Source organism: Scyliorhinus torazame, chromosome 15 (genome assembly GCF_047496885.1).
Source record: "Scyliorhinus torazame isolate Kashiwa2021f chromosome 15, sScyTor2.1, whole genome shotgun sequence".
NCBI lineage: Eukaryota > Metazoa > Chordata > Chondrichthyes > Carcharhiniformes > Scyliorhinidae > Scyliorhinus > Scyliorhinus torazame.
Window position 1 is genome coordinate 9,656,093 of NC_092721.1, and position 27,852 is coordinate 9,683,944.

Consider the following 27,852-nt stretch of genomic DNA (forward strand, 5'->3'; position numbering starts at 1 on the left):
GGAATGATTGGAGCTGCCCAACGTGAAAACTGAATAGGCTCAATGATTCCAAGCCTTTGCAGTCATTCCAACTCCACCTCCCCTCTCATGGCAGAGGGCAGTGTCCTGGGCTTGCTAAAGCAGGAAGTGGACTGAGGATCTACAGACAACTTCACACTGTACCACACAGTATAGTCACTTCATTCTTGAACACGTCCGGTAACATCTCGGTCACCCTCCTGTGCTTGACCTCAGGCATCTTTGTTAGAATTTTGCAAAGCAAACTTGGCCCCTTCCCTTTGACCACAAGGAGGCTTGTCTTTGCTTCATGACTATTATACGCAATATGGATTTACAATGTCCCGAGAAAAGATATGGACACTCCGGTGTACGTCCGAAGAATAATCTCTGCCGGAGTGAGGGCTGGCCCTTAGAGTCCCACATCGACTTGTCGGTCTCTTCACTAATTACAGATGTTGAGGCTCCTGTGTCCACCTCCATTCTGATTTGCTTACCATCAACCACCATTGTAGAAAGACTAGGCTCCGTTTGGGTCTCATTCACATTAAACACGCCACAGGCTTGTTCCTCTGCCTGCTTGCAGCGGCTAAATGAAGTGTAGCTGCTTCTTAGAATTTCTTGCCCAGCCTTTGCCTTGTTCTTCGCACCCCTCCATTTCTTCGCTAAATGCCTCTTGTCGCACCGGTGACGAACAGCGTCCATAAATTTGCAATGATTTGCATAGTGTGACCCACCACATCTAAAAGACTCCACTGCTTTCAGCTCTTTCTTAATTTGATGTCGTGCCCCCGCGCCCGAGCACCAATATTAGCCTTCTGACTACGTTTAGCATTTCCATGCCTGGCAAAAATTTCCAGAGCCTTCTTAAAAGTAAGTGTGACTTCAGGCAACAGCCAGCCCTGAATGCTGCCCTGGCTAATGCCTCAGACCAGCCTGTCTCTGATCATATCTTCTAAAACCGCTCCAAAATCACAATGTTCTGAAATTCTGAAATTGCTGTAATTCGCCAACGAAGCTAGCGACCGAGAGAGCTATATTTTGTAAATGGTTGTGAAATTTGAATAATCACCAAGGGCTTCAGGTTATGGTGACTCTGGAGCAGAGAAACTAAACCTGCAAATGAAATCTCCGCTGGCTTCCGTGGCGTAGCTAGATTCCACATCAACCTATAAGTCTTCACCCCACACACACTCAGGAGCGCTGTTCTGCCCCATCTTCTATTGCTGAAAAGAAATGCTGCAACCTCTCCATGCTTCCAGCCCAGTCCTCATTTCTCTCATCGAACTCACCGACCAATCAAACATAGTCACGGTGCTGCTAACTTGATACTCCATCGAATAAACCCATAATGAATAGTAGCCACTCACTGAGCGCAACCTGGTGTTGCCACACTGGAAATCGAAAAATGTTGTTTTATTTTCTCGCTATTTTCACCTCGTCGCCAAAAATGCATTTTAACTTGAGACCACAAAGAGGTAGTCATATGCGTTGTTTAAAAGGAGGAACTTCTTTATATAAATAAATAACGGAGTTTGACAATAACAGTAACTCAGCAGAACAATAGTAAGAGTATTAATAATGGAAACAGGAGCTCTAGTAAAACAGGTCTTACAGGCCACTCTCTGGCAGACTGAAAAACCCACCAAAGCTCAAAATCCTCGACAGGTGTCAGAAAGACATCGGAGAAAGGCTTAGAGGAACACTCTGTACTCAAGATGACACTCTAACAATAAAGAGGAACGCACTGTGAGTAGTGAACACAGTATGCCGAAACTGAGGCGAAAGCACTACCATTGAGCCAACTGACATCAATCCTGCACGTTGGGTTCCATCACATCAGCTCAGAATTTGTTGAGAACATTCTCCCCGTGTTTGCGTGGGTTTCACCTCCACAACCCAATAGATGTGCAGGGTAGGTGGATTGCCCAAGCTAAATTGTCCCTAAATTGGAAAAAATGAATTGGGTACTCTAAATTTGTATTAAAAAAAATAATTTGTTGAGAATTAACAATGAGTTTTAGTTTAACGCATGAGAAAACCCAGTCACCTGTGTCTATGAAGAGATTCCCTGTTTGCTGTGAATCGCTACAAGTCGATTTGTCTTGCTCCATGGTGAGACCCATGAAAATGCCAGTCCACCCTCAACCTCAAGAGCTGCATGATTTATGCTGTAAAGATGGATTAAACTCGCTACAGAATGTTAGTGCTCACCCTCCTCCAAGGTCCCAGATGCTCCACTACCTGCTGGCTCTTCTAGCAATTTGAAGCAATGAATAAAACAAATCACTCGCTGCGAGACACCCAGCTCCACCAAATTCTGAACTCATCCAGTTGGCTGGGTGAAAAGCAAGTCTTAAAATCCCTATAGACATCAATAACATTTAGAAAATAAATTTGATCTTCCAGTGAATGACTGGAATTGGGCGGCATGGCGGTTGGCACAGTGGTTGGCACTGCTGCCTCACAGTGCCAGGAACTCGGGATGGCACGGCGGCACAGTGGTTAGCACTGCTGCCTCACAGTGCCAGGAACCCTGGACGGCACAGCGGCACAGTGGTTAGCACTGCTGCCTCACAGTGCCAGGAACCCGGGACGGCACGGCGGCACAGTGGTTAGCACTGCTGCATCACAGTGCCATGGTCCCGGGTCTGCACGGCGGCACAGTGGTTGGCACTGCTGCATCACAGTGCCAGGGACCCGGGTCAGCACGATGGCACAGTGGTTGGCACTGCTGCCTCACTGTGCCAGTGACCCAGTTCAGCACGGTGGTACAGTGGCTAGCACTGCTGCCTCAACAGTGCCAGGGACCCAGGTCTGCACGATGGCACAGTGGTTAGCACTGCTGCCTCACTGTGCCAGTGACCCAGTTCAGCACGGTGGTAGTGGCTAGCACTGCTGCCTCAACAGTGCCAGGGACCCGGGTCAGCACGATGGCACAGTGGTAGGCACGGCTGCCTCACTGTGCCAGTGACCCAGTTCAGCACGGTGGTACAGTGGCTAGCACTGCTGCCTCAACAGTGCCAGGGACCCAGGTCTGCACGATGGCACAGTGGTTAGCACTGCTGCCTCACTGTGCCAGTGACCCAGTTCAGCACGGTGGTACAGTGGCTAGCACTGCTGCCTCAACAGTGCCAGGGACCCAGGTCTGCACAATGGCACCGTGGTTGCACGTTCTTCCCGTGCCTGCGTGGGTTTCCTCCGGGTGCTCCGGTTTCCTCCCACAGTCCAAAGATGTGCCGGTTAAGTGGATTGGCCATGATAAATTGCCCCTTGGTGTGTGAAGATGTGCAGGTTAGGTTGGATTATGGGAATAAGGTGGGGGAATGGACCTGGGTAGGGTGCTCTTTCAGAGGGTTGGTGCAGACTCGATGGGCCGAATGGCCTCCTTCTGCATGGTAGGAATTCTATGATTACACGGCAAGATTAAGCTTTAAGACTTTTACTGTAACACACAAACTAAAAGAAACATTCAATCGATACTATTTCAGTAGGCAACCTATTCTCTAAAATATAAGGATTCCCATTTAACCCGATTCCTTTATGGTTTAACTTTGCCCCTAAAGAATCCACTTCATTCTCCAGGTACCAGTCCTAAGTGATTCTCAGATCCTCATTCCTTTTCCAGCCAGATAATCTCTATTTTCCAACTGACTTTCAGCGTGTGGGTTAACCTGGAAACTTCGTCTTCTAATCCTGTAGTGCCGTGAACGAAACGGGCCCTGGCGGGAACATCTCAAGGCTACACGTAGAGTCATTCTTTGTAGTGAGCAGCTCTGCCCGTCAACGCAGGAAGAGATGGGGGCGTCATTTTTAAATGGTACCCCAATCTCTCGATGTCCAAATGCAACCCCCGGACCCCTCCAACACTCCAACTCAGCTGTTGGGAGTCTTTGAGCCCCCCCTGCACCCCACCTCATAGGGGTGGGGCACCCCCAGGCCCAATCCCTGGCGCAGGCAAAATGCCAGTTTGGTAACTTGGCAATGCCAGTCTGGCACCCTGGAAGTGTCTCTGCCAGCCCGGTAGTGACACATGGACATTCTGGCAGTCCTGGTCTGTCAGTCAGGTGGCAGAGCCAGGGTGCTCAGGTGGCAGTGCCACTATGCCCAGGTGGCAGTGCTGAGGTGACTGAATGGTAGTGGCCAGGGTGCCCAGGTGACAGCGCCATGGTGCCCAGGTGGCAGTGCCACTATGCCCAGTTACCAGCTACCCGGCGGCCTCTGATCGCCAGAGGGACCCCCCAAATGCCATTCCATCTGGTCGCCATGTGTGGGGGCCAGCGCTAAACGCCGTCTGGTTGTGGACTCCTTGGCAGGCCGGTAGATCCCGTAGCGGCTTCGATCTGATGTCGGCAGTGTTAAATGAGCTTTTAAGCTCACTTAACTCTGCAAGCCTGGGTCCCGCCCACTGTGAGCAGGATCCAGATTGTGGCGTTTCGCGGGATCCACGTATAAGCTGCCAGGTATCCCAGAAGAGGCCTCTCCTGGGATCTACCGGCTGCATCCCCTCCCAACGGGACATGGCCGGTAAATCGCGCCCTTTAGGGTAGCATGGTAGCACAGTGGCTAGCACTGTTGCTTCACAGCACCGGGATCCCAGGTTCGATACCCGGCTTGGGTCACTGGCTGTGCAGAATTTGCACGTTCTCCCCATGTCTACATGGGTTTCCTCCTGGTGTTCCGGTTTCCTCCCACAAATCCCGAAAGACGTGCTTGTTAGGTGAATTGGACATTCTGAATTCTCCCTCTGTGACCCAAACAGGCGCCGGAGTGTGGCGACTAGGGGATTTTCACAGTAACTTCATTGCAGTGTTAATGTAAGCCGACTTGTGACAATAAAGATTATTCTTATTCTTATTTTAGTTCAGAGGGCAAGATTTTTATTTTGCGATACGCTAACAGCTCATCAGCCTACAGGAAATGTAAATGAAAACTATGCGGCCAGAAGTTAGATCAGGAAAACAACACTCAAATTCCGGTAGAACCTGGGAACCAAAAGGCGCTTTCTAAATAAAGTGGTCACCATTAACAGCAGCATTTCTAACAGTAACGTTAATGTACAAAATCATCCTGACCCAACACACTAAGGGTATTAAGGGTCGACCCAAGAGAGGTAGAAAATTAAAATGAAAGAAGTCTGAAGGATTGAATGGTTTTCTCCTGGAAGGAAGTCCATTATTGAAAGCACTTTGGTTTACTACAGCATCATGTGTTCTGACTTCAGCCTGGACACTTTCTGCCTGACCACTGCGCTGCTCATTTGCATTTCAGGAAGTACCAATCATTCTGCAGTGAGAAGCCCCATCAAATGGAAAGATGCCCCCCCCCCCCCACCCAACTCTGCCCGCTCACCTCCCAAAGAAAATGAGAAAAACGTAGGAAGGCAGCACGTTTATTACAGAGCAGCAACCCCACTACTCAACTGCAACTGTGCAGCTGCACAATGTAAAATAGATTACTCTGATGGACAAGCACAATGAGTAATCGGAGGTAGTTGTCCCCATGACTTACTTTAACGCTGATAGCTGGCACTGACTCCAGTCTCAGTCTTGACTCAAGAGGTCGATGTCAAAAAGGAAGGAATTAACTAAATCCTTTTCAACATCACCAGTTTGTTTTTGTAATTAAAGCTGCGTAATTAACGCTGGTAATAAGTGCAGGGTGACCATGGCACAGATTATGCTCACTGCTCGAAGCATCCAGCAAGAAAACAGCTGCAGTTCAAAGAGGAACACATCCTTTATCAACTTGGCCTAGCTCCCAGCCTAGCCCTTGTGGAGTGCCGCATTTTGCTTCACACATTTTGTGGTCTTCGGCTAATCTCACTTTGCGCACAAAAGGTATCCTAGAGATTTCGCTATTCTCTTAAAATTGAAGTTAAATTGGGTTGCGTGCAAAGGGAACCACAAATCATGCAAATGGCACATTCCATGTCGAAGCACACGCAGGCATTAATGTTCACACAACAGAGGCAGGCACTGTGACCAATCCAACATTTTATTTTAGCCTCAGTTCTTGCACATTTGCCCTGTCAAAAAAGGGGGATTTTTAAATCTACCATGGGCTTTCTGTGTGAGAAGGTTCATTTCTAATGACTGGTTTAAAATTAGACAATTTTAGAAATTTCATTTTTTTCTGTACCTGGACAAAAAAATAAAATTAACTTTACACTTTAAGATTCTGCAGCAAATATTAAATTTCACTTAAGCACAACACAAAGATACTTCCTTCCTCTGATAATTGCTATGCTCGTAATTGCCGGTGTAAATTCTTTACAACGACAGTCAACAGGGACAATCCTGTTAACCGCGCTTCCTTAACACACTATTTGGCGCAACTGAATGCCGCGTGGAACCGTATTGTTGAGATGATGAAAACATCACATTAAGGCATCCCAGCCAGTAAAGTTTATAAAGTAGAGCAGCATGGTGGCGCAGTGGTTAGCACTGCTGTCTACGGCGCTGAGGACCCGGGTTCGATCCCGGCCCCGGGTCACTGTCCGTGTGGCGTTTGCACATTCTCCCCGTGTTTGCGAGGGTTTCACCCCCACAACCTAAAGATGTGCAGGTTAGGTGGATTGGCCACGCTAAATTGCCCCTTAATTGGAAAAAAAATAATTGGGTGCTCTAAAATTATTTTTTTTAAGTTAAGTTTATAAAATCAGATGTAAGTTGTTAAATGCATATTTTCAATTTCATATTTCACCTCAAGCCTACATTAGGGCACAATCGGTGTGACCCTGGGCAGCTTTAAGGTCCACCTTTTCAAACAACTGGGAACCAGATAGCACTTGTGGGAGTCTTACCAGGGGATTGAATGCGCTCAGGATAACACAATATCTGCTGATGGTGTTGTACTTCAACCTCAGCCTCAAAAGTGCGTTCCCTCGAGAGGATAGCTTACTTGCCATGGAGGTAAAGGGGTTAATTTTTTTAAAAAGGGGGCAGCACGGTAGCCTTGTGGATAGCACAATTGCTTCACAGCTCCAGGGTCCCAGGTTCGATTCCGGCTTGGGTCACTGTCTGTGCGGAGTCTGCACATCCTCCCTGTGTGTGCGTGGGTTTCCTCCGGGTGCTCCGGTTTCCTCCCACAGTCCAAAGATGTGCGGGTTAGGTGGATTGGCCGTGATAAATTGCCCTTAGTGTCCAAAATTGCCCTTAGTGTTGGGTGGGGTTACTGGGTTACGGGGATAGTGTGGAGGTGTTAACCTTGGGTAGGGTGCTCTTTCCAAGAGCCGGTGCAGACTCGATGGGCCGAATGGCCTCCTTCTGCACTGTAAATTCTATGATATGATAACTATGAAACCATAGCCTCCTCAAAGGATTGCCCTCTTGTATAACACCAGGTGCGCTGCTTGAATGTCCAAGAGGGCAATGGAAAGAGAAAAGGTCAAATTGGCACGGTGGTGTGGAGTGTGCACATTCTCCCCGTGTCTGCGTGGGTCTCACCCCCACAACCCAAAGATGTGCAGGGTAGGCGGATTGGCCACGCTAAATTGCCTCTTAATTGGGAAAACAAAATGCGGTACTCTAAATTTTTTTTTTTTTAATTGGCGCGGTGAAGTTTCCGAGAAGAGATTCATGCTGCACTAGTGCTGATCAATGTATAGTCGCATCGTTTAAAAAACACTTGTAAAGTTTTTAAAGTCTAAAAATAAATTGTTTGTGCTCACCGTAGCCTTACTGCGGGGCTAATCACTCTATCGGTTTGTTATGTTCATTTTAAGTAAGGGATGAGCAAGAGGAGTATCACGGCCACACGTGTGTCCAAAGATTCACGCATGGAGCTCGGCTCAGCTACACGGCATGAGTTGGCAGTGAAAATGTTGACACCCCCGCCCTGGCATTGCTGTGAAAATAGAGGCAGATGCAGCATCACCTGATGTGGTTTGAAAAGTGGCGTTAATGCACACCGTGTCTCACCTCCGACCCCCATTTCACAGCCAAGGCTATTTGCCGGGACTGTCATTTGCTGGTTAATCAGCAGCGCGCTCCCCTCAACCCCACTTTCCTTCACCCTCCAGCTAATCCAAACAATTCGGACTCTGGGACGGCAACATTTTCTCAGCAAACGAAAAGTGCTCAATTAAGCTAAGAGGCCTTTAGCTAAGCAGCAAGAGAAAGGAAATCATTGGTGGAGTCTGTGAGGTTTCTGTTCCCCGCACTGGATAGGGTTGAAGTTGTGGATGTAACATTCTGCTGAGTATCAAGTCAAATTGTCTAAACTATCGAGCTCAAAGTATATTTCCTCTTCTGCATGCACTTTGCTGTTAAATCTCCCACTGCCCTTTTACTTCTGCTGTCAGTGTACAGGTGCCAGTGCAGAACAGTTGGATCGGTGCTGTCTGTACAACCTCCTCCTGCTGAGGAACTCTCAGCCCTGCCACCAAAACCGGCAAATCTTCTCCGTTGGTAGCTCGCCCTCCAATCCCTGGCCTTGCCCACAATATTGATCAGGATCATCTTCCACAAGTCTTTGATGCTCTCCTCGGAACTGATTACTGCTTTGTAGCTACTGGACAGGCCCAGCCACCCGGAGGTTTTCTGAAACCTCCGATACCTTCCGGGTTTCACCCAGTCCTCCCTCAGCCTGACTCCGCGCAGTGACCTCTGGCAACGCATTTATTCAACAGTAACTTCCAGAAAGGAAAGAGGATGGATATTTGCAAAGGAAACATTTGCAGGGTTATGGGTAAAGAGCAGAAGGAATGGGATATCTCTTCCAAAGAGACAGTATGGGCATGATGGGTGAATGGCCTCCTTCTGTGCTGTAAAATTCTTTGTGATCTGGAAATTCCTTCCCCTCCTGATGTTGTGGCTGGTGGAGAGTTTGGCTTCAAAGGCTGCAGCTGATGCAGGCATTAATCCCAATCAGCTATGAAGAGAGGCTGGTTAGGCTGCGGTTGTTTTCCCTGGAGCAGAGAAGGCTGAATTATGACGGATACAGATGGGATAGATGGGAAGAAACTTTTCCCCTCAGTAGAGAGATATCCAACAACCCAGGGACATAATTTTAAGGCAAGAGGGTTAGAGGGAATTTGAGGAAAATCTTTTTCACCCAGAGCGGGGTGGGAATCTGGGACACGCTGCCTGAAACGGTGGTAGAGGCGGGAACCATCCATGTCGATGATCCATGTCGATCCAGATCATTGACATGGATACCACCATTACACGTGAGAACACCACCCACCAGGTACGCGGTGCATACTCGTGCGACTCGGCCAACGTTGTCTACCTCATATGCTGCAGGAAAGGATGTCCCGAAGCGTGGTACATTGGCGAGACCATGCAGACGCTGCGACAACGAATGAACGGACATCGTGCGACAATCACCAGGCAGGAATGTTCCCTTCCAGTCGGGGAAACACTTCAGCAGTCAAGGGCATTCAGCCTCTGATCTCCGGGTAAGCGTTCTCCAAGGCGGCCTTCAGGACGCGCGACAACGCAGAATAGCCGAGCAGAAGCTTATAGCCAAGTTCCGCACACATGAGTGCGGCCTCAACCGGGACCTGGGATTCATGTCGCATTACATTCATCCCCCACCATCTGGCCTGCAAAATCCTACCAACTGTCCTGGCTTGAGACAATTCACACCTCTTTAACCTGGGGTTACCCCATCTCTGGATCTGTAAAGATTTAATCACCTGCTAATGCTTGCATTCCAAGCATTGTCTGGCATCTTTGAATCTGTCTATATATATGTTTCTGGAACATACCTCTTCATTCACCTGAGGAAGGAGCAGCGCTCCTAAAGCTAGTGATATTGAAACAAACCTGTTGGACTTTAACCTGGTGTTGTAAGACTTCTTACTGTGCTCACCCCAGTCCAACGCCGGCATCTCCACATCATAACATTTAAGAATTATTTAGATGAACAACTGAAACGCCAGAGCAGACGAGGCTACGGCCCAAGTGCTGGGAAATGGGGTTAGAATAGTTAGGTGATTGACGGCCGGTGCAGACATGATGGGCCGAATGGCCTCTTTCTGTGCTGTAAAACTCGATGGGCGGGTTTCTCCGGCCACGTCCGTCCGGCGATTGGTGAATCCTGCCCGAGGTCAGTAGACGTCTCCATTGTCCGTGTGAGCCCGTGGCGTTCTTGCGGCAGGCAGGGCGGAAGAATCCAGCCCTGTGACTCTTCCCCCCCCCCGCCTGAACTCCAAAGCAGTCCTGTGTCTGGCTAGTAAATAATTTTGTATCATTTGTGGTGTCAATGTAGGCCAGTTGGTAACACGCTCTCTTCTTGTCTCTAAGTTAGAAGATTGTGCCCCACTCCTTGACTTGAGTGCAAAACCTATGCCGACACTCCTGGCACAGTACTGAGGATATTAACGGTATGTTCATCGTATTATCATGGCCAAGTGTGCACAGGTAAAGGGCACTGATTAAGTTATCTTGAGCACATACATAAAGATTGGCTCCTTTAAGGGACTGTCAATTTGTTAATTAGCTAACTTGATTCATTGGTACACACAGAAGTGTATAAACAAAGGTTTCTGGGACACTGGGTGTTGCTAAGTAGGAAGCAGAGATAGGGAATGCTGCATACTGTAAATAAGCCTACCCTAAATGTAAGGATGTGTGTCTCGCTCATACTTCACCACCTGGCCTGGGATCTAGCTAACGAAAGGAATGCTGCACTGTCGGAGGTGCTGTCTGTTAGATGAAATGGGACAGCATCGGCCCTCTCAATGGATATTAAAAGATCCCATCGCACTATTTTGAAGGTGAACAGGCCATTCTGTCTGGTGTCCCGGACAATATTAATCCCTCAACAACATTATCTGGTTATTATCTTATTGCTGCCTGTGGGAGCTTATTGTGTGCAAATTGGTTGCCACATTCCCTACGTTAGAATAGTAACTACTGCAGCCATCTAAGGTGGCTACCTGCAAAGGACCATGGGAATTATGGCCAACCCAGGACTCAGACAGATACAGAGCCTATGTGTATCTGAAACACAGGTAACCAGACCTGATCGAAACCCCCGCTCGTTTGCATTTTAATTGCCCATTTTCCCAGGACAATAGAACTCCAATCAAGCAACTGGTACATCCACAGACTGATCGGCGCCACTCCCCTTACTCAGAAAGCACAGCTGCCAAGGTCAATGACTGCTAAGGACCCGCCCAGACACCAAGGCACCCACCCCCTTATTGGCCGAAATCGAAGACAGTGATCCAGAGCCCTGTCGAACTATTGGGTCCAAAGTTAAGGACCGTCCCAAAGAGCGCAAAATCCCAGAGGGATAAAAGTGGACACAGCCATTTGTTCTGTCTCTTTTGGATCCGGCCTGTGCCAACCCAATCGCAGCAGGAACAGCCAGCCAAGTTCAAGACCAACGATTGCTACCTGACGGATGAGCCCAGCAGAGACAGAGCCACTTTCTTCAAATCAGCCAAGTGAAATCCAGATAAAGGCCTTATCCATTTGCACAGTGCCGGTCGCCCTGAAGTTAAGTATAGGTTATTGTAGCTGATAGGTGTAGCTTAACTCATAGTAGATATTGTGTTTGCATGTCGAGGTAACTCTTGTGTATGTAAATAAACTATCTTTTGAACTAACTAACTGGTTGTGTGGTTATTTGATCGATATAAGGAAAGGCTTGTGGTTCACTAAGATAAATAGAAATACCCACTGTATTGGCGACGCTGTTGAGTGGGGAAAACACCAACACTACAACTTTAAATGTAAAGCACATTGCGACATCCTGAGGTTGAGGGAAGGCACTGAAGAAATGCAAGTCCTTTTTCTTTCTTTTTTTTGGCATGAATCGCTGACTGCCTTTTAAAAGAAAAATTTGGATTACCCAATTTTTTTTTTTTTCCAATTAAGGGGCAACTTAGCGCGGCCAATCCACCTACCCTGCACACCTTTGGGTTGTGGGGGTGAAATCCACGCAGACATGGGGAGAATGTGCAAACTCCACACGGACAGTGACCCAGGGCCGGGATTCGAACCCGGGTCCTCAGCGCTGCAAGTCCCAGTGCTAACCACTGTGTCGCCGTGCTGCCATCTCAGACTGCCTTAATGTTACCTGGTTCTTGCTTCTCCAACAGTTATTACATTTACAAGCTTTTAATTTTTTGGCATAAATTCCATTTCCAAGGAAGTTTGCAAGATTAATATCAGAGCTCCTATTATTTTCCCTCCTCCCTTATGGCTATGATGCCAGCTCTCAGGGTACAGTGAATTTACCACTTTGAGTTCCGCTGCTTTTTATAATGCCGTCTCATTGTTATTCAATCCAGTTGCTCTAACTTCTATCCTTCTGTTTGTTCAATCCCACTGCCATAACAGTCTATGAAACTTCAAGCAAGAAGGGCAACACGGTGGCGCATTGGTTAGCACTGCTGCCTCACGGCGCCGAGGTCCTAGGTTCGATCCCGGCTCTGGGTCGCTGTCCGTGTGGAGTTTGCACATTCTCTCCGAGTCTGCGTGGGTTTCGCCCTCACAATCCAAAGATGTGCAGGGTAGGTGGATTGGCCACGATAAATTGCCCCTTAATTGGAAAAATGAGTTGGGCACTCTAAATTTATTTATTTTTTAAAAATTCAAGCAAGGTACACACTCAGCATTCATTTCGCGATCTCTAATCAGCCTAGAATCGTACAGCACAGTGTCTATGCTGGTTCCTTGAAAGATCTATCCAAAACGTACCCCCCACACCCCTGCTCTTTCTCCATAGCCCTATATATGTATTTACAAGTATTTATCCAATTCTCCTTTGAAAGTCACCGCTGAATCTGTTTCCATTACCCTTTCAGGCTGTGAATCCCGTTCACAAACAGTGTTTCCTCATGGTACTTTGGATAACGTTGGCCAATCACCTTAAATTTGCATTCTCTCGTTACCTTCTTATTTACTCCGCCAAAACCATTTGTTACTTTGAACACCTCCATCAAATCTGCTCTGAAAAGAACAACATTAGCTTCTCCAATGTTTCCTCATCGATTGAGGTCTTCATCTCTGGTACCATTCCAGTCAATCTCCCCTGTATCTTCTTCAAGGCCTTCATCTTCTTCCGAATACGTTGTGCTTTGGAATGGACACTACACCAGCTGAGGTCTAATTTGTGTCTTATAAAGGTTGGCGTAGCTCCCTATTTTTTTGTAATCTATTCCTCTATTAATAGAGGCAAGGAACCTGAATACTTTATACAACTTGCAACTTTGCAACTTGCCCTGCCATCCTTAAAGATGTGCGGACATATAGCGGTCACTCTGCACTCTGTTCCTGAATCTTTGATGAAATTGTACCATTGAGCATTCCATTTTAATTCTCCACCTTGCTCTCACACTTCAGGAACAGCCCCTCGTTTTTCGATAAGGCCTCCAGGATTTGTTTTATTGTAATTTGTACCGAGGTCAGGATCAGTAGTGAGCCGGACAGGGTTTGAACACACAACCTTCTGATCTGGAGTCCGGCACGCTACCGTTGCACCACAAGCCAACCCCACAACACAAAGCTCAACAATTTCAGGCCGCAATCTCTGCCTCCATTTTGTTTCCTTTTCTCCCCCAGTTCCGTTCTCAATCTTGTTTTTCCCTTGGTTCTGCTTTCAGGAGTCAGCTCTTCCAGCTAACTCCAGCATTAATTGTAACACCATTGGCTATTCTGCCATTCAACTCACAATTACTCCAGGCAGATCCTTTGTGTCTTTACGTGTCCCATTACCACTCCCGTTAACCTTTCTCAATCAATTCCTTAATAATTTAATATCTCTCGACGTCCATCCTATCACAGACCGTCCCTTTCATTCTTTTCCTCTTTCGCCTGCTTAAAACCTGTTACATTTCAAACTTTCCCCAGTTCTGATGTCAGGTCATCTCGACCTGCAACCTTTTAAACAAATAAATTTAGAGTATCCAATAAAATTTTTCCAATTGAGGGCCAATTTGGCGTGGCCAATCCACCTACCCTGCACAACTGTGGGTTGTGGGGGCGAAACCCACGCAGACACGGGGAGAATGTGCAAACCCCGCACGGACAGTGACCTAGGGCCGGGATCGAACCTGGGACCTCGGCGCCGTGAGGCAGCAGTGCTAGCCACTGCACCACCGTGCTGCCTCGACCTGAAACCTTCACTCTGTTTCTCTCTCAGTAGATGCTGTCAGACCTGCGCAGTATTTCTAATGTTTTTTTAAACTTTTATTTCAAATTTCCAGCATCTGTTGTATTTTGCTTTTGCATTACTGTTGCCGCTCCTCAGTCTTCCTGTCAAAACATATCATATACTTTTTGTTTTGCATTAAATTTGAAATTTAGCATTTTTGCATCTGCCCTGATGAGTGTAAGTCATAAAACTTCAGCAGCCCGTCTCTGTTTTCAGTAATACAATGACACAACCAGAATGAAAGTGATTGGCTAATTCCCCTGCCCGTGATGGCTGGAGCCACACTGCCGCAATGACTGAGGTGGATTTTACCCATTTAATTTGCATTATGTTACTTTGCTGGAGACTTTGCTGCAGTTTTGGTCATGGGTTCTGTTTTAGAGACTCTTTTTAAAAATAAATTTAGGGTACCCAATAATTTTTTCTAATTAAGGGGCAATTGAGTGTGGCCAATCCTGCACATCTTTGGGTTGTGGGGGCGAAACCCACGCAGACACGGGGAGAACGTGCAAACTCCACACGGACAGTGACCCAGGGCCAGGATTCGAACCCGGGTCCTCAGCGCCATAGGCAGAAATGCTAACCACTGCGCTACCGTGCTGCCCTGTAGAGACTCTTTTTAAATAGACTCTGTCGACTGATATGCGCTGCTTGGATAAACTCCGCTTACTTAGTAAATAGAACTTGTTTGCCAAGCAAATAAATTTTGTTTGCTGCAAACTATACGGTTTTCTGAGAGTTCAGGCCCGGCCACTAACTCTCGGGTGGATACAGCGCTGTCAATAAATAATCTGGGTTGATCCTATCTTCAGGCACAAAGCAGCAGGACAATTGAAAGAATTAGAGGAAGCTTTGCTAAAAGTTGCAGCACAACAAGCACAAATTAATATTCAAACGTAGAACTCAGAAATGCAAATAGCTAACGTTAATTTCTCAATGCTAATTGTTTATTAAACGAGACTGCATGAAGATTTGTGGACTCGGGTCATTGAGACACGCAGAAAGGTCAAGCCTAATGTAATCAGTGGACTATTAATAGACTTAAGTATCATAATTAAGGGACTGCACAAATGCTGTAGTTACGTGCAGTGGGATAAGATACCTGCTCGGTATGTTACTCTGACCTAGATCGAAACAGCTTGCAGATACGTTTGTGACACATCAGATATCCAAACAGTGAACAACTGTCTAGAGCCTGCTTGTTATTCTTTGCAGCTTTTATTTACAGAGATTTCCATGACACACCTGCGCCTCCAAACCTTGTAGTCACAGGTTTCAGTCTGCTCTGATCTGAAGGAGGACTGAATCTCCAGTTAATACCCACCACCTGAATACAATTAAACACCCATTTAATGCGCAACTAACAACATTTGAAGGTTTAAAAGGAACGTGGAATTTAAGAGCAAACGTAGGCCATTCGGCCCCTCGCAGGATCATAGCCGATCCAGTCATATCTCAACTCCGCTTTCCTGTCTCCGCCCCCCCCCCCGCCCCCCCATAACCCTTGACCCCCCCCCCCCCCCCCCCCCCCCCTCATCTATCAAAAATCTTTAACTCAGCCTGAATATATTGAACGACCGAGCCTGCACTCGGGGAAAGAGAATTCCACAGATTGACAACCCTCTGGCAGAAAATAAACTCGTCTCCCTCTTAAAATATGTCTCCTGGTTCTAGTCACTCCCACAAGGGGAAACAGCCTCCCAGCTGCCACCCTATTCAGTTCCCTCAGGATATTACGTTTTAATAAGATCACCTCTCATTCTTCCAAACTCCTGTGGGTGTAGGTCCAACCCATTCAACCTTTCTTTACAATTTAAGCCTTTCAGAAAGGTGTAAGAAATCAGTTAAATTGTTCAGAAACATCATGACAATTGAGCAATGACTCTTACCCAGTACAAGGAGCATGTGGGGCACAACAACGTAAATGTATTAAATCCTAAGTTTAGCCAAGTAAAATGTTCTCGTCCAGTGAAAATCGAAACACATCGAATGTAGAGCAAGAACAGTCATCGCAGACAGACAGTGTAACAATATTGTGATGATGCTTACCTCACTTCCTGGAGCAACATCTATGGTGATAACTGATCCAGGCATTGGCGATGTCAGGAATTTACTCGTGTCCTCTGGCACTCGCTCAAGCATGTATTTATTCAGTTCTGCCGCTAGTTTGGTCAGTACTCGGACCTTGTACTAAAAAGAAAGAATACGTAAACATTTTAACCCAGTTGTGCAATTGAAATGAACAAGCTAGGGTTGTGCCTTCAATCTCTTTCAAACCTCCAAGTGTTTGCCCCATCTCCAAGACACATTTGTATGTCACTGTCGCTGGGTCAAAATCCTGAAACTCCCTCTCTAACAGCACTGCGAGTGTACCTACACACCACATGGGACTGCAGCGGTTCAAGAAGGCAGCTCAAGGGCGGCACGTGGCATAGTGGTTAGCACTGGGACTACGGCACTGAGGACCCGGGTTCGAATCCCAGCCCTGGGTCACTGTCCGTGTGGAGTTTGCACATTCTCCCCGTGTCTGCGTGGGTTTCGCCCCCACAACCCAAAGATGTGCAGGGTAGGTGGATTGGCCACACCAAATTGCCCCTTAATTGGAAAAAAAATAATAATTGGGTATCTAAATTCATTTAAAAAAGGGCAGCTCACCACCACCTTCTGAAGGGTATTTCAGGACGGGCAATAAATGCTGACCTAGCCAACAATGCCCACATCCTGTGGCAGAATTCTAAAAACCTCTAAATGTCCAAAGTCAAACCTACTAACTACAGCCCAACAACCAACAAATGCTGGCCTCGGTCGGTGGGTTTGAGTCCCACTCCGAGACTGGCACACTCGATACAGGCTGACACTCCAGTGCAGAGCCGAGGGAGTGCTGCACTGTCAGAGGTGCCGACTTTAAGAGATTTTAAACTGAGGCCCCATGGATGTAAATGATCCCATGGAACTATTTCGACAAGGCGCACAGAAGTTCTTCTTTGATTCCTCAGCCGACTATATTATAACATTGCTCCTGTGGGAGTTTGCTTGGTGTGAGTTAGCAACTACACTTTAAAAGTACTAGATTGGCTGTAAAACGTTTTGGGATCTCCCGAGGGCTTGAAAGGCGCTGTAGATGTGAAATTCTTTATTGGTCAACATCTTTGTATCCAAGATTATAGTTGCAAACGTGGATGTACATCAAGATGGAACCTTCAGACAGGCAGAGTTCAAGACTCCCAACAAAAGATCCAAGAATCGCTTGGCAATACAGTATTTCTGAAAAATGAGACATGCTGTTTTCAACTTGCACCCAACAGGACAGCTGACAAGAAATTACCAAACTAGAACGTGTGAACAATTTATATTGCATGAGAAGAGAACGGCTGGTGAATGGACTTTCCTTTTAAATTTAAAGTGCCCTATTCTTTTTTTTCCAATTAGGGGGCAATTTAGCATGGCCATTCCACCTACCCTGTACATCTTTGGGTTATAGAATCATAGAACTTACAGTGCAGAAAGACGTAATTCGGCCCATCGAGTCTGCACCGGCCCTTGGAAAGAGCACCCTACTCAAGCCCACGCCTCCACCCTATCCCCGTAACACAGTAACTCCACTTAATCTTTTTGGACACTAAAAGCAATTTAGCGTGTCCAATCCACCTAACCTGCACATCTTTGGACTGTGGGAGGAAACCGGAGCACCCGGAGGAAACCCACGCAGACAAGGGGAGGACGTGCAGACTCCGCACAGACAGTGACCCAAGCCGGGAATCGAACCTGGAGCTGTGAAGCAACTGTGATAACCACTATGCAACCGTGCTGCCCTGGTTGTGAGGGTGAGGCCCACGCAAACACTGGGAGAATGTTCAAACTCTACGCGGGACCGGGATCGAACCCGGGTCCTCGGTGCCGTGAGGCAGCAGTGCTAACCACTGAGCCACTGTGCCGTCCCTTGGTGGGTGGACTTTGGCGGGTGGAGATGTTGCCAAAGGTATTTCCATAGCACCTTTCTTGACCTTAATAAGCCCCAAAAAACTTCACAGCCAATGAACTACTTCAAAGGTGTAGTCACTGTTGAAATGCAGCAGGCAACCTGTGCACAGCAAGCTCCCATGAACAGCAACTCGATAATGGCCAGACCTCCTGGCTTCTTTTTAACGTTAATTGTACAAATTGATTACAGAAACATGGTTTAACAGTTGTCACCAATTTCTTCTTCAGGGTTAGATTCTGTGTCTACACATTCTGCACTGGAATGGTCATCTTGAGTGAGCCCGTGGGAGAAAACAGCTACCTCAGTTAACCCGCCTGCATACCAGATCATATCTCGCTGCGGAAGAAAAGGTTCCGTGCAATGCAATTAACTGAAATCTTCACACACACACACAAAAAAAAAGTGGCGACTCCCCATTTTGAATTTTTCCAGTTCAGTTCCTCAGGTGAATGCAAAGTGGTGGTTTTAAGATTGTCATTCACGTGACCTGCCTGTAGATGGCAGCAGTCGCTGTTCAAAGTTTGTCCCAACTCCAGTTCATGTGCAAAATGGGGACTGGGTAAGAGTTGAAGGAAATCAGCAAAGATTTGTTTTAATCACTGTTATTTTCTGTCTCTACCCTCTTTGCTTTGATCAGACTATGCGCATGTCCTCACCATTCTCAGTAAGCGTAGGATTAAAAGAGTTAACACAGGTCCTGTCCAAGAATAGCAGTACAATTTATTTGCCGATTCAACAAGAGGCAACCCTGTGTGATTAACAAAGGTTTCGCTCCCTTTCTTCCGCCATTCCCTCCCCCCCGCCCCGCTCCCCCCCAACGCCTGCTCCCACAAGTTGACCCCGGCAAGGCTGAAAAACATTCGCCTTTCTTTTCTGTCCTTCCCCTCTGCAAGACTGAGTCTTTTAAATTGCTGAGATTGCAACTTTTTTTTAAAGGCCGCTAAATTAATTTGATTCCATTTCACTCTTATTCATCTGCTGTGATCATCCATACCGGGTTACGATGATCCTCCCAGGGGCTGTGAAACCCAATAGCAATATGAAAGATCACATTCTTCGATGTAGCTATTCCTCATGCACAAGCTATAGAATAACACAACACAGGAGACCATTCAGCCCATTTAGGCCTGTGATGTCCCTTTGAAAGAGCTATTCAAGTAATCCCAATCCCCCATGCGTTTTCCTGAGAGAACGGACAAATTCTTCCCTTAAATCCCAGTAACTGTTGGGATACTGGGAAGTACGGCAGGATCTCAAAAATGTCAGTGAGATAAAGCACCAGGTAACGTGTCTCTGATGGCATTTGGCTAAGGGGTAAGCACTGGCCACAACACCAGGGTCACCTTTCTTCGATCGCCTTCACAAGAGAGCTGTAAAAAGAAAGGCATGCGTGGATGTGTCACAACATTCATGACCCACAGGAGAAGCAAAGTAAGGGGGCGGCACAGTGGTTAGCACTGCTGCCTCACGGTGCCGAGGACCCGGGTTCGATCCCGGCTCTGGGTCACTGTCTGTGTGGAGTTTGCACATTCTCCCCGTGTCTGCGTGGTTCTCACCCCCACAACCCAAAGATGTGCAGGGCAGGTGAATTGGCCACACTAAACTGCCCCTTAGTTGGAAAAGAATTGGGTACTTTAAATTTATAAAAGAAAAAGGACATAACAAAACCACTTTACAATCAATGAACTCCTGTAAAATGCAAGTGGCTGTTCTTTTTGTTATAGTGTTCAGAGAGCCAGCATTGGCTCAATGGACTGAATGGCCACTTGTGCTGTATGATTCCAAAAGATTATTCCTCTGGTTGAGTTTTAAATTATTCAGTAGGACCCAAAAAAACTAAACCTGCCCAACTTTTGTTTAATAAATTTAGAGTATCCAATTTTTTTCCCCCCAATTAAGGGGCAATTTAGCGTGGCCAATTCACGTACCCTGCACATCTTTGGGTTGTGGGGGTGGGACCCACGCAGACACGGGGAGAATGTGCAAACTCCACACGGACAGTGACCCGGGACCGAACCCGGGTCCTTGGCACCATGAGGCAGCAGTGCTAACCACTGCGCCACCGTGCCACCCATGACTATCGCTTCGAACTGTAACGTCTTGTCATGTTCTGCACACTGTATCGAGTCCGCCAAAGTCCCAATTTCAGCCGTCAAAAGATCATTGCCTCTTTGGTGCTGACAGTGAATCTGGAAAATTCTCATTTGTCTTTTTTATCTCATAAAATCTCAACAAGCCAGAATTGAAGGGTGTGAAAGTACAGATTGTGCATCTTTGGTCAAGCCGTTGCTTCTCTTGGGACAGCATGGTGGCGCAGTGGTTAGCACTGCTGTCTCACGGCGCCGAGGTCCCAGGTTCGATCCCAGCTCTGGGTCACTGTCCGTGTGGAGTTTGCACATTCTCCTCGTGTTTGCGTGGGTTTCTTCAAAGTCGTTGCTTCTCACCTGGCTTTTTGTTATTTCCCAGAATTTACCGGGTGTGTTTCTGAAAATTAACAGGTGCGAAACCAAAAGCTTCCAGCGCTACTGAAATTAAAGTTAGTTCATTTGCGGAGCTTAACCAGAACGTTAAACATCCACACAACAGTTTATGTGTCCGCTGCTAGTTGTAACTCCCCAAGTCAAACAGTCATGGGTTCAATCCCACATAATCCCGCCTGACAGTCCCAGTGTAGTACTGAGGGAGTGCTGCACTGTTGGAGATCCCGTCCTTTAAGTGAGGTTAAATCCTGGGTGGATGTAAAAGCTACTACTTTGAAGAAGCGCAGTGGAGTCCTTTGGCCAACATTCATCCCTCAGCTATCACCATAAAACTGAATAACAGGCAATTATCATATTGCATTTAGTGGGATCTTGTGGTGTGTAAATTGGCTGCTGCTTTCCCTACATTACAACAGTGACTACACTTCAAAAACTAATCGGATCCATCAGACAGGCTCACTTTTGTATAAATATTTACAATATTGTATCCAACCATAAAGCTATCAAAACATTGCACACACTCTTTTAATATTAAATTGAATTGCATTAAGTACTCTTTCTGGTTTAAACCATGAAATCCTAACAAATAACATATCCATTCCAGTATGTTAATATAAAAATGAAGTCAGCCATGGCTAAGGCTGTTATAGAGACAGGTTAAAGCCCTGTGCCATCTGTCGCTGTATCACACACACACAAGTTTGCTCATCAACGATGGAACTGGCAAGTGACATAACAAACAAGACTATCACATGAACATCTAGGCATCCCTCAAAATGCCTGACGTGTCAGGTTTATTGTACATGCTGTGTCTGCTGATTTGGCAAATTCCTACTTCTCAATTTCCGCATTAACCCAAGGCTGGTTCCTGAGAAGGAAAAAAAAAATCTACAACTTCACGCTTAAAGAGCTGCAAACACTTGAAGTTTCTCACTTTAAGCTTACTGAAATTCTTGTCAACGATGACGTTTGCGACAAAATTGAATTTCCTGTTGATTAAAAATGTATCGAGTAGCGGAGCTTCTTTTCCCAGCCAGAATGGAGATAACGGCCTCAGTAATTACGCCACATTGCTGTAAATAGCTGGGATCGATTTCATGCAAATCATGTTGCTATCCTCCACTGACTGCATTTTGCTGAAGAAATAATCCTGCTTTTTTCAGGAGAAAATGCTCCAGTTGTGGACTAGCATTCCGGAGACCTGAATCTGAAGTCATGAGTTCAAATTTCACCACAGGAATTTAAATTCAATGAAATAACTAAATCTGGAATTTAAAAGGTTAGCGTTAGTTCTGATCGATTGTCGTTAAAAACCCATCCGGTCCTTCGGGGACGGAAATCTGCCGATCGTACTGGGCCTGTCTATATGTTAACGGACGGAAATCTGCCGATCCTACTGGGCCTGTCTATATGTTAACCGCTCTCTAAAATGCCCCAACAAACCACTCAGATGTATTCCAGGAGGCAGCACAATGCCACTTTAAATCCTGGCATAAATACCAACCCACCTCCAACTCACTGGCTAGCACAGTGGGGGCCGATATATATTCTGGTTGAAGCTAGTCCAATTGTCTGCTGTCACTAATTAAATCAACTCTCAACAAGTGACTGGCGATTTGTGTTAGTTACCAGAGGATTACTAGCGCTTTTGGAATTGCAGCCCTTTGGGAAAGCAGGGGGAGTTGGCAAAAGGAAATGTTGGGGTTTATCTGTGGTAGAACCATAGAATTCCTACAGTGCAGATGAGGCCATTCGGCCCATTGAGTCTGCACCGTCCCTCTGAAAGAGCACCCCCGCCTAGGCCCACTCCCCTCCCGTATCCCCGTAATGCCGTAATCCCCGTAAGGGCAGCACGGTAGCACAGTGGTTAGCACTATGGTTTCACAGCTCCAGGGTCCCAGGTTCGGTTCCCGGCTTGGGTCATTGTCTGTGTGGAGTCTGCACGTTCTCCCCGTGTGTGCGTGGGTTTCCTGCGGTTTCCTCCCACAGTCTAAAGATGTGCAGGTTAGGTGGATTGGCCGTGCTAAATTGTCCTTAGTGTCCAAAAAGGGTGGAGGGGTTACTGGGATAGGGAGGATGTGTGGGTTTAAGTGGGGTAGGTTTTCCAAGGGTTGGTGCAGACTCGATGGGCCAAATGGCCTCCTTCTGCACTGTAAATTCTATGTTCTATGCCACCTAACCTGCGATTTTTGACAGTGGGAGGAAACTGGAGCACCCAGAGGAAACCCACGCAGACACGCGGGGAGAACGTGCAAACTCCACACAAACAGTCACCCAAGGCTGGAATTGAACCTGGGTCCCTGGTGCTGTGAGGCAGCAGTGCTACCCACGGAGCCACTGTGCTGACCCGGGTCCCTGGTGCTGTGAGGTAGCAGTGCTAATCACTGAGCCATCGTGCCGACCCAGGTCCCAGGTGCTGTGAGGCAGCAGTGCTACCCACGGAGCCACTGTGCCGACCCAGGTCCCTGGTGCTATGAGGCAGCAGTGCCAACCAATGCTGTCTAAAGCGGCAGTGCAAAACAGGCTTGTCGTGAATTGGCAGCGATCAATTTCTTTCCACCTGACCTTTCCACTGAAGTTCAGAAAATGACAGCCCAATTGCTTTTGGGAGACTGATTTTCAATTCTCGCTCTCACTTTTATTTGGTTCGAAATTAAAAATCTAGTCAATATTTTTCCCAGTCAATGGAAAATAAAAACTCAACTGGTGGCAAAGATCCATCTCATACCAAAGAATTTGAAATGCCCCATTCTGCTATCTCCAAATGAACACTATATTTTCTTCTCAATAAATACTGCACACAGAAGTGGCTGTCCACAGATCTCCTAAACCTCTCTCTCTTGCTTCACCTGCCTCTGCCATTAATATATATATATTTTTTAAACTTAAGAGTACCCAATTCATTTTTTCCAATTAAGGGGCAATTTAGTGCGGCCAATCCACCTACCCTGCACATCTTTGGGGTGTGGGGGCGAAACTCACGCAAACACGGGGAGAATGTGCAAACTCCACACGGACAGTGACCATGAGTCGGGATCGAACCTGGGACCTCGGCGCCGCGAGGCAGCAATGCTAACCACTGCGCCACCATGCTGCCGCCTCTACCATCAATATAATCATCTTTATTGTCACAAGTAGGCTTACATTAACACTGCCATGAAGTTACTGTGAAAAGCCCCTAGTCGCCACACTCCGGCACCTGTTCGGGTACACAGAGGGAGAATTCAGAATGTCCATGTCACCTAACAGCACATCTTTCGGGACTTGTGGGAGGAAACCGGAGCACCCGGAGGAAACCCACGCAGACACGGGGAGAATGTGCAGACTCCGCACAGACAGTGACCCAAGCCGGGAATCAAACCTGGGACCCTGGCGCTGTGAAGCCACAGTGCTAACCATTGTGCTAGTATGCCGCAATTTCTTGTATTCATCACACTCCCACAAACCTTAATGCGCTAACGACCAGACAACCTGTCAATAATGATATCGGTGAGCACGGTGGCGCAGTGGGTTAGCACAGCTGCCTCACGGCGCCGAGGTCCCAGGTTCGATCCCAGCTCTGGGTCACTGTCCATGTGGAGTTTGCACATTCTCCCCGTGTGTGCGTGGGTTCTGCCCCACAACCCAAAGATGTGCAGGTTAAGTGGATTGGCCACGCTAAATTGCCCCTTAATTGTAAAAAATGAATTGGATACTCTAAACATTTTTTTTAAAAAATGATGTCAGTGGAGAGATGAACAGGTGTTAGGTTTAAGTTTGATATATTTGAAGTCAGATTTGGAATAAGATGCCACGAGATGTGCGAGCTGTGGCCCAGTTGGTAGCAATGTCATTCTTGAGACAGAGGTTTGCGTGTTCAAATCCTACTCCAGGACATGAGCAAAAAAACCTTGGTTGACACTCCAGTGCAGTACTGAGAGAGTGCTGCATTGTCGGAGGTGCTGATGTAAAGTTCAACAGAGGCCCATCTACCCTCTCGGGTGAATATAAAAGATCTCATGACACAACTATTCTGATGAAGGGCAGGGGGGGGGGTCACCTCCAGCGCCCTGGCCAAAATGTGTCCCACAATCAGCATCACTGAGAAATATATTATTACATTGCTGTTGTGGAAGCTGGCTGTGCCCGAACAGTAACAACACTTAAAAGCACCTCTTTGTAACGATCTTTGTGGTTTCCAGTGATCATTTTAAAAAATATAAATTCAGAGTAACCAATTATTTCTTTTCCAATTAAGGTGCAATTTAGCATGGCCAATTCATCCACCCTGCATATCTTTTGTGTTGTGGGGCTGAGACCCACGCAGACACGGGGAGAACGTGCAAACTCCACACGGACAGTGACCCGGGGCTGGGATCGAACCCGGGTCCTCGGAGCCGTGAGGCAGCGGTGCTAACCACTGCGCCACCTTGCTGTCCCTGTATCCTGTGATCATTAAAGGAACTGTAAATACAAGTATTTCTTTTTTAAGATGATTTGTTATCTCCACATTTAATGCCTCAATTGGAAATGGAAATACTTTAATGGTGTTAAAATGATATTGCCTGGGGCAGTACGGTGGCACAGTGGTTAGCACTGCTGCCTCGCAGCGCCAAGGACCTGGGTTCGATCCTGGCCCCGGGTCACTGTCCGTGTGGAGTTTGCACATTCTCCCCGTGTCTACGTGGGTCTCACCCCCACAACCCAAAGATGTGCAGGGTAGGTGGATTGGCCACGCTAAATTGCCCCTTAGTTGGAAAAAAAAAGAATTGGGTACTCTAAATTAAAATATATATATTACAAATCATGCTAAGCTTATTTTTAACGGCCCTGTAAATTAAACTGCCTCATTCTGTCTCATTCGATGTCGGGAATTCTAACCTGTAATATCTCACACATCTCTTCAGCACAGAAATGTTTCTGTAATATTTCCCAAGGGAGAGTGTAATCTCTGAACTTCACACAACAGAGGAAATTGCGTGGGATTTTTCCCAGAACCAATCATAAAGAAATGTCACCACATGCATTCTCCACCTCGTCAAAAGGAAGGAATTCCTAGCATTTTCTTAGCCTAGATTCATGGCCAAAGCAACCTCAGATTGGGTGCTGTCACAATTTTCAGGAAGATTTCTGAAGCAGTATTTAGCAAATGACAACAACGCGAGCGACTTTCACAATAAACTATGGACAAAGTCGACACCATCGATCACTTACCACCCTCCTTAAAACCCACCTATTTGACCAAACCTTTTGGTCACCTGCCCTAATTCTAGTAGAGTCCCAAACGGTTTAATCTTCGCTCAACCGACAATCCCTTCATACGGGGATCATCCGAGTGAACCTTCTTGGAACACCCTCCAATGAAATTATATCTTTCCGTAAATAAGGAGGCCAAAACTGCTCACATTACTCCAAATGTGGTCTCACCTGTACTTTGTACAGTTGCAGTGAGATTTCCCGACCCTTATCCTCCAGTCTTGATATCACGTGGAGTGAATCGAATTGACTGAAGACTGACATATGTGATGCTGGGGACTTTCAGAGGAGACAGAGATGGGTCATCCACCTGGCACTTCTGGCTGAAGAATATAAGAACATAGGAACATTCAGGCCCTCGGACATTCAATGAGATCATGGCTGACCTGCGACCTAACTCCATACACCTGCCTTTGACCCATATCCCTTAATATCTTTGGTTCACGAAAAACAACCTATCTCAGATTTAAAACGAACAACTGTTTGGGGGGGGGGGGGGGCAAGCAGTAAGGCCCCAGATACAGGAACTGATGACTTTTATCAAGGAGGAATTCCATAAACAGAGGAAAGAAATGCACGAGGATCTTGCAAAGACCATTGCAGAAGCTGTGGCACCCCTGAAGAGTACTAGGAGTGGATGGAGAGGTGTTTGGAGGTGCAGGGGTCACAGATTCGGGAGGTTGAAGGAGTGATCTCGGAACACAGCGATCGTGGGGTGGCTCTGGAGGCGGAGGTGGGGCTCCTAGGAGACCTTTGTAAAACGCTGAGGGCAAAGATTGAGGAGCAGGAGAATACCTCGAGAAGGCAGAACCTGCGAATAGTGGGCTTGCCTGAAGGAGTGGAAGGTGTGAGTGCCACGAGGTATGTCTCAAGGATGCTGGCGAGACTGGTGGCAGAAGGGGTGCTCGACAAGGCACCTGAATGTGGGGATGATCGAGCGCATAGGCCTCGGAGGCAAAAGCCTAGAGCTGGGGAGCCGCCGCGGGCGGTGATCGTGAGACTCCAGAAATTTGTGGAGAAAGAGAAAATTCTACGGTGGGCCAGGGAGACGCGTAGCTGCGACTGGGAGGGAAATACGTCCGGATTTATCAGGACATCGGAGCAGAGTTTCAACAAGGCCAAGGCGGTGCTGTACCAGCGGCAGATCAGGTTTGGGGTACTCTACGCGGCGGAATTATGGGTGACGTTCGGAGGCCGGGAGTATTATTTTGAGACCCCAGAAGCGGCCGAAGACTTCATTAAGGAGCATAAACTGAGTGGACAATGCTTGGGAACCGGGGTGTTGGCACTTTGTAATGGTCGGGAGCATGTTTGAAGTGGGTGTAGGGATTGGGGGCTTTTCGCCTTTTTTTGTTGGGGGGGGGGGGGGTTTCTGTTCAATGTTGAGATTGTAAGGAGTTGTAGGGGTGAAAAGTTTATGTGGGGATGGATGTTCCCATCCCCCCTCCTGTTTTATGGGACTGTTTGTGCTTAACATCGGTTTGTTTGCTTTTGGAGAATTCTACCTGGAGTTCAGGAGAAGTCCTTGTTTGGGTGGGTAGGGCAAGGCCAGCAGGAGGCCTTCTTCTTTGAGCTGAGAGGGGGGGGGGGGTGATTAGAATGTGCCTTTGGGCAGGGGCAGCCGCGCTAGCAGGTTATGCTGGTGAACGGAAGTGAGGTGGTGGGGGAGAAGGCCAAGAGGGGTGGCCGGGGGGAGGAGGGGAAAGGGGAATTGGGGGGGGGGGGGTTCTGCGATGTGGCAGGGGGTGAGAGATTACATGGACAAGGGCGAAGAAAGGGGCCATCTGGGATGGGCTAGGTACAGAGTGGAATTAAAGGGGCAGGAGTTAAGTGGGGAAGATGACGGACGGTAGAGGGGATTGGAGGCGCAAGGCTCCGGTAAGGTTGGTAACGTGGAACGTCCAGGGACTGAATGGGCCGGTTAAAAGGTCGCGGGTGTGCGCGCACCTCAGGAGCTTGAAAGCGGGGGTTGTCTTTTTGCAGGAGACGCACCTCCGTGTGAAGGACCAGGTTAGGTTAAGGAAGGTGTGGGTCGGGCAGGTT

The 27,852-nt window shown here is 47.3% G+C and overlaps 1 protein-coding gene across 3 annotated transcripts in view; it reads right to left on the minus strand.

Annotated features, from left to right (window-relative positions):
• Positions 1–27,852, minus strand: part of pcca (propionyl-CoA carboxylase subunit alpha) — a 451,487-nt gene that overhangs the window by 19,983 nt on the left and 403,652 nt on the right. For all 3 annotated transcript variants that reach the window (XM_072476058.1, XM_072476057.1, XM_072476056.1), the window contains one exon: positions 16,162–16,302. In XM_072476058.1, coding sequence (XP_072332159.1) covers positions 16,162–16,302 — 141 coding nt within the window. The remainder of the gene's footprint in view (positions 1–16,161; positions 16,303–27,852) is intronic.